At 47.0% G+C, this 7,457-nt stretch overlaps 1 protein-coding gene across 1 annotated transcript; it reads right to left on the reverse strand.

Annotated features, from left to right (window-relative positions):
- Positions 1 to 4,153: 4,153 nt before the first annotated feature.
- LOC123175021 (disease resistance protein Pik-2-like) lies at positions 4,154 to 6,589 on the reverse strand. Its single transcript, XM_044590138.1, has one exon. The coding sequence runs from the start codon at positions 6,587 to 6,589 to the stop codon at positions 5,732 to 5,734; it is 858 nt and encodes a 285-aa protein (XP_044446073.1). The 3' UTR covers positions 4,154 to 5,731.
- Between the last annotated feature and the right edge of the window lie 868 nt (positions 6,590 to 7,457).

Consider the following 7,457-nt stretch of genomic DNA (forward strand, 5'->3'; position numbering starts at 1 on the left):
TCCCTTTGGCCGCCGCCCCCTCTAGGGTTTCCCCTAGAGGGCCGGCCCCTCTTGCCCTCTTCCCCCTATATATAGAGGGGTGAGGGGAGGGCTGCAACACACAATCCAAGGCGCAGCCCCTCCCCTCCCCAACACCTCTCCTCTTCCGTACGAGTTTGGCGAAGCTCTGTCGGAGTACTGCTGCACCAATTTGCACCACGCCGTCGTGCTGCCATTGGAGCTGCCTTCCTCAACCTCTCCTTCCTCCTTGCTGGATCAAGATGGAGGAGACGTCGATCGTCCCGTACGTGTGTTGAACGCGGAGGTGCTGTTCGTTCAGCACTTGGTCGTCGGTGATCCGAATCACGGCGAGTACGACTCCCTCATCACCATCCCCTTGAATGCTTCCGCACTCGATCTACAAGTGGTATGTAGATGCAAACTCTCTCCCTTGACTCGTTGCTTAGATGAACTCATAGATGGATCTTGGTGAAACCGTAGGAAAATTTTAATTTTCTGCAACGTTCCCCAACACAGGACACCTTAAGCACTTTGTGCATGCCCATCTAGCGTGGGCGCTTTTGAAACAGGATACCCCGCATGTTATTGCGGGAATATGTTCCAATATATTTCAATGATATTTGGTTGTATGAGACATGAATATATGTAGTAATAATATGAGAATGAAAATTGAAAATTATATGATTTATTGTGTACGATTAGTTATATTTTTTTATTAAATATGAATATTATAATATAATGAAAATTATCATGCATGTTTACATTTTGATGGACGTTTTCTTATGCATGGTCATAGTGGAAGATTTTCCATGTAGGTTGCATCCTTGCATTTTAAGAGAAATAAGTTAGTGGGGGCTAGCGATAAACATGTTGTAGAGCATAGGCTTCAGGACACCCTCTTAGAGCATCTCTAGCCTATAATGTCGACCCGCAAAATTTGTTTATAGTTCGCTAAAAAATGATTTATGCTGTTTTACGGGTCGGCTACGCAGGATCTGCTTGGCCGCAGTCTGCGTCTGCCCGCAAACCAAAACCTTCGATTAGCGAATTTGACAGCGAGTCCGACAATTGTGTGCAAATTCGAAGAATAAAACATTGTTCACGCGCGAATAAAAGCATAGTTTTGTATGACAGATGCAAAAGGACTTCATGCAAAAGCGACGATCACGTCCATCATCATCTTGGTTGCTTTTCACCCGTGGTCATGATCTTCACTCCGCACCACCGCCATCAATTCCATCACCGACTCCGAATCCATCACCGGCACTTCTTCCAACTCTGGTACCGAAAGCATCGCCGGGCGCACTGAATGTGAAAGCATCGCCGGCACCGAAACACCCACGGGCCGCTGCTAGCATTCTCCTCTTCAAGATGTCTCTCCTTGACATATCAAGCCATTCTTTGGTGATGTCGTCCATGCCATAACTGTTCAATGTCATGATCCTGTTCTCTTCGGCAAGAAGCTTGGCCATGGCTTTGTTCTCAGCGGCATTGTCTCTTCTCTCCTCAATGGCCGCCTTGCGCAACCCCTTGTCCTTGAGCAATTACCACTTCTCTTGCTTCTCTCGCGCCTTCTTCTCGGCCAACTCTTTCTTTGCCTCCAATGTCTTTTCCAACATCAACACATTTGATTGCACCATGTATCTATCTTGTCCTGCAAGCTCGATGCATCGTGTTCCCTCTTGATCTTCTCCTTTCTCTTCTTGTCTCCATCGGGCTTGTTCAAGTTTCGTGGGCCATCATCATCTTCATCTTCATCCATGTTCGTAAGTGAACCTCTCTTCGGTGGGGATTCTCTGTCAATCAACTTCCACTTGTCACACCCTTTGAGCAGTTCCTAGCAATGCTCTAGTTTAAATTTTTTGCCTTCGGAAGCTTCCATGCCTTTGTATCTTTGTTGGGCAATTTTCTCCTACACAATTAAAACAATGTCAAATGATGCAGTCTCTTCAAATGGTACAAATGATTTGCACAATGTGGGACGTGAAAACGAACTCACATAGTCAGATTCCACGGTTAGACTTGGAGGTGCATTGCAAACTTGTTCCAAGCAAGCAGCCCAACGGCTACAAATCGGCTTGATCACGTCCCAACAACCTTGGAGTGACCCAAAGGTGCGTGGAGTCCTATTGGGATACTTTCCCATCATACGGAAGTACTGATCTTCGATCCTTTGCCAATACCTCTTGGTGGTTTGAGATGTACCGGTGCAAGCATCAAGAGACACCGCACTCCAAGCGTTGATCAATATTTGGTCTTCTAACATCATGCAGCTCTTCGATCTCGCACCTTTTTTTGCTTGCGCTTTCTCATACACCCCCTCGTCTATCTCCTCAACTTCATCTTCACCACCGTGATCATCCACGCCACCCTCCATTTCATTGTAATCGAAATCAGCGAACGGGGCTTGATCGACGTCCACGGTGTTGGAGTCCAACAAGTTGACAAACTCGGCAGTGGCATCGTTTGAACCACCGCTATAGTAAGTGACATCAAGTCACGAGATACCACATTGGCGAAAAGCGAATAAAGTAGAAGAAATCGAAGAAGCATACCGTCTGGCCATTTCATCAAACACCTCGCCTGCGGTGGAAGCAGCGCCGTTAAACGGCATCTTCGGGTTACCTCTTGCCGGGGAGGAGGGAGAGGATGAAGGTGCCGGCCTTTTCGTAGGAATATTCTTATGCTTCATGCCCGAAACCTTCCCCATCTTCTCTGGCGGCGGCCGGGCAGATCACGCAGCGGCAGCGGCGCCGGGTGCACGTGCCTTCCCGACGGGGCCAGTCGGATTTGCGCCCTGCACGACCACATTGCCATGCCGCTTGCGAGCAGGCGCGGTGATGCCTTGAGTGACGGCGGGGGCGACATGGCCGGTGACGAGATCTGCCGGAGGGGATTGCACGTGCGCGACATCCATGATGACAGGGGACGCTAGGAGGCTTCCATGGCGGCGAAGAATGGCCAGGGAAAAGGGGCCGGAGCAGGTGGAGGCCGAGAGATGGTGGCAAACGGGGTGGAAAGCACGAACGGCCTCGCGGAAATTTTCCTCGCGCCGAATCTCGCTGTGGATAGGGGGTGAGCTCGGGTCGGCCTCCCACCCCGTGAATCTAAAGGTTGATGGCGAACTTTTGCCGCGCCCCGCCAAAAATTTTATGGGTCCGACGCGTTTGCGGGGTTTGATCGGGTAGCATTTTTAGCGTGGACCCAGATTTTGGCGGTTATTTTGTGGGTCGGGGCATTATACAGGGTGTGCTAGAGATGCTCTTATCTAGCCACTCATTTTTGCATCGCGATTTGTGCAAGTACTTTTGTCTTTTTTGTTTCTCCCATATAGAACAACATATGAACTTCAAACTTGGCAGCTCAACCAAACATTCTAACTAGAATGTGAGAAAAAACTTCCGGAATTTTTCGTGCAACTTAAATACTAAAAGGTACATTTTTTAATAAAAAATCCCATTTCATATATTTATGTTGAACCCAAAAAATCTGAAAGTTTTTTCCCACATTCTAGTTAGAATGTTTTGGTGTCTTGGAAAGTTTGAAGTTCATGTTTTTTTTTTAAGAAACAAAAAAAGAAAATTTGGTGTAGTAAGTTAGTTGTCTAGCACGGATCTTAAAACAATGTTGGAGGGTAAGGATAAGGGGTGTCCGTAGTACGCTACTTGAAAAAGACGTAGGCTTCCTTTTCTTGCGGCAGAACACTTTCTCTGTTGCTCATGTCCTCCACTTCGTCCATCCACCATGCTCCATGTTGGTTAATTTTCTCGAGCAGATATCTAGGGTTGTGAGGAAGAACAAAAAGAGCTCTACAATTTGTTTTCATATGGATATGTGAGATATTTTTCCCGTTTCTATATTAGATGTTTCCAGCACTTGCTTTGATGTTGATATGCTTCTACCCCATGTTACATGATAATTCTTGATTTGTTTTGAAGTGAAAAAAGGTCAACATGACAACTAATTTTCAGGAATATTATGTACTCCCTCTGTAAAGAAATATAAGAGTGTTGCATTTCAACACTCTTATATTTCTTTACAGAGGGAGTATGCACTACAGCAAGGAGCAAATGTAAAGAAGTCAATATTCAAGAGTGAGTATGAATCTAAACTGATGCTGTTGGTGGTTACATTGAGGCATACATACATGATGTATGTTTATTACATTTGGGATTGTTCTTTTGTATTTCATTTGCCAGGATGATATCAATTTCTTCTGAGTTAGGAAGGCATAGTTTCATATATATTTATTTCATTTGGCAGGTTCACATCAATTTCTTCCGGGTTACAGGAAAGCATACTTGCATTTGCTCACTCCAATCCATCTTAATTGTCGCTGATTTTGTTCAAAGTTGTAATAAATGAGCGACAATTAATATGGACTGGAGGGAGTATTTCATTTGCCGGGCTAACATCAATTTCTTTGGAGTTACAGGAAAGCATAGTTGCATATGTATTTCATTTGCCAGGATCACATCAATTTCTTCCGAGTTACAGGAAAGCTTAGTTGTATATGTGCAGTGACTAATTAGGGAATTTATCGATCAGTGGCTTGATTACCTTCGTTATCTTCTCATGACAGCAGGTTCAACTTTTTTCCTCTTGTCAGCTGGTGCTCATTGAGGAGCCATGGAACCATATTAATATGGCATCTTAAATATTTTGCTCGCTTGTTTGTCTTAGTTATTAGTCCAGGATGATTTGTGTCATATTCCAGTCGTAGGTGGCCTACCTATTAATTAAATCTGCCTTGTTTTGTGGTACACTTAAGATGGAGCACTTGATTTTGTTTGCGACAGTGACCTTCCAAAATAGAAAAATATGAGGTGCATCACTTTTTTTTGTACTATTTCTAGCATTTTTCTATTTCTACAGATCCTATATTGTTAGGTAAAACCATGGGTACAGCTTGCAGAGGTATAATCCTTGTCATCCCTCGTGTAAAGAGAAGCAGAGTCCCCTTTTTTGCTGTAGTGTATGCCTTCACTAATTATTTATAGTGCAATAGGAATATCCCAATAAGTATTTGAAATAAGAGAAAATAGTTGTATGGTTTTTTAGAATTACATTACTGATGTTTTTTTATTGGTTCAAATAATAAGCTTGTTCTTCTTCTTCTTCATGCATTTATGGTCCTTCTAAGCCATCATTCAGAAAGGGTCAACTCATGGGGGCTAATAATGATGTCTTCGGTATAACTGACTCCAACCATTTAAGAAGATCTTTACCTACATTTAAGAAGATCTTGGGTATAACTGGATAGGTGCTTGGGAAAAATGAAACTACCTTGCTCATGTTGAAATTATAGCCATACTTTGTTTATCTTCATATGATTTGTTGGGTTTATCTTATAGGCTAGCTACACTTATTTTGTCTTTCATTGAATGCCGCGAGAACTGTTGGCTAGACTAAGTACTCCCTCCGTCCCACCAGTGGCGAATCTAGGACGTAATTGCAGGGCAGGCTCAACTTCAAGGATACTAATTTTTTGGTGTTGGAAGCCATTTTATGCGCGCACCTAACTACTAGTGTGCTGATCATTGGTGGTGTTTTTTTGTGTGGCAAATTTTGAGGGTAGGGCTAGAGCCTATTGAAGCCTGTTGAGTAGAATCGCCACTGCGTCGCACAATATAAAAGCTTTTTTTTATATTAGTGTGGTGTCAAAAACGCTCTTATATTATGGAACGGAGGGAGTAATATATATGGATAGATAGTTTGTGTGTGTTTGTATTTACCTCTTGTCCTTGAGAAGCTCGTGGAGCATCCTGATGAGGGCGCCTTCATCCTTGTTGTCCACGCTATCTAGAGGTTCCTCTATCTTCATGCCTTGGGCATTATCTGCCTTCGGCTTCACAATCTGCAGAAGCACGCGCTTCAGCAAACCCTCGAAATCCTTTGTGCCGCCGAACGCCTGAGACACAGACACTTGCGCTTGGTGTGGGAACTCCTCCTCCAGCTTCCGGCACACCTCTATCGCCAGTGTAGTCTTCCCGAGCCCGCCAAATCCCACGATGGATAACACCTTGAGATTCCCACCAACTGCCTTCACCATGTTGGTCAGTTTATCAGCCTGCGCCGTGATGCCGACGAGATGGTCGGGGTCGTTTGCTGCCGGCAGGCCGAGCGCATGGCGGGGCACGGGCGTGGGAGCGGCTAAAGAAGAAGTAGTGCATCGCAGTAGCGCCTCACGGCTGACGCCGTAACGCGCGTGGCGCTCGCTGATGACGACTGCACGAGCGCGGAGCTCCTGGATCTCACGGGCCAGCCGGCGGCGAGGGAAGAGCGTCGCGAGGACACGCTTGGACCAGACGAGGAAGCGGTCTCTTGGCCGGCACCGGATGCGGAAGATGTAGAGGTGTACGCAGTCCTCGGCGTCGTAGGCGAGCTCGCGCACCTGCTTCATCCACACCCGGATGAAGTGGTCCACGGCGCCCTCTTCTGCTTCGGACAGCATACGGAGGATGGCTTTCATGGTTTCCAGCTCGTCGCTGAGCTCAGCCACCTGGGCACTCACGCCGCGGAGCTGCCGGTACTCCTTACCCACCAGCTGCCCGACGATGGACACAAGCTGGGCGGTCGTTCCTTCCATTCTCCCGCTCTCTTGAATATCGACTCTGTGGGGAGGGTGGATGGCTGAATCGGAGATGCAGAGTTTTGTGCTACACTTTGCAGATGCTTTATCAAGACTAGAAGATAGAAAAGAAAAAAGACGAGTCCTTGGCTGACAGAGCATTAGAGCAATTCCAACGGGGAGACCCATTTCGTCCGCTGGCGTTCGTTTGGATCAGCGCGGACACAAAAGTCGGCCCAATGCGCCGACTCAAACGGACGCGCGTTCGCTTGGCGGCTTGCGGATCCATTCCCTGCCCATTTTTGAGCCGGATTTGCGTTGGCGCGGACCCGAGGCGGACGCGCGCGCCTTCTCCTCCCCCGGGCCCGCTGGTCGGTGGCAGCCTCCACCATTTCCCTTCAATCCCCCCAAAAATCCTCCCGCCCGTGCGCGCTCCCGGCCCACCCACGCCATGGACGACGACCTCGACGCCGCCGGCCTCGCCTCCCTCGCCTCGTCCCGGCATGCCGGCCGCCCCCTCCGGCAAAGGCAAGCCTCGCGCCCCCCGCAAGCCGAAGAAGGTGCTGACGCCCGAACATCGGGCAAAGGAATCGGCCAAGAGGAAGGACCGGGGGCACACGGCGGGCGCGAGGGATTAGGGATGAAAATGGAGTGGAAACTTTTCATTTTTTCGGAGGAAAAATAGAAATGAAGAGGAAATATCAAAATGGAAATGGAATTTTGCAAAACGGAAGTGGAAATGCAATTTTTTATGCGAAACCGAAAACAAAAACGAAACGGTGTTTTCCGGTGTAACATGCATGGAAACGGAACTTTCCATTTCTGTGAATATGAAATTTCTGTTTTTACTATAAACTTATGGCTGCTTTGTAACCCAACCACCAAA

This window comes from Triticum aestivum, unplaced genomic scaffold, assembly GCF_018294505.1.
Source record: "Triticum aestivum cultivar Chinese Spring unplaced genomic scaffold, IWGSC CS RefSeq v2.1 scaffold35843, whole genome shotgun sequence".
NCBI lineage: Eukaryota > Viridiplantae > Streptophyta > Magnoliopsida > Poales > Poaceae > Triticum > Triticum aestivum.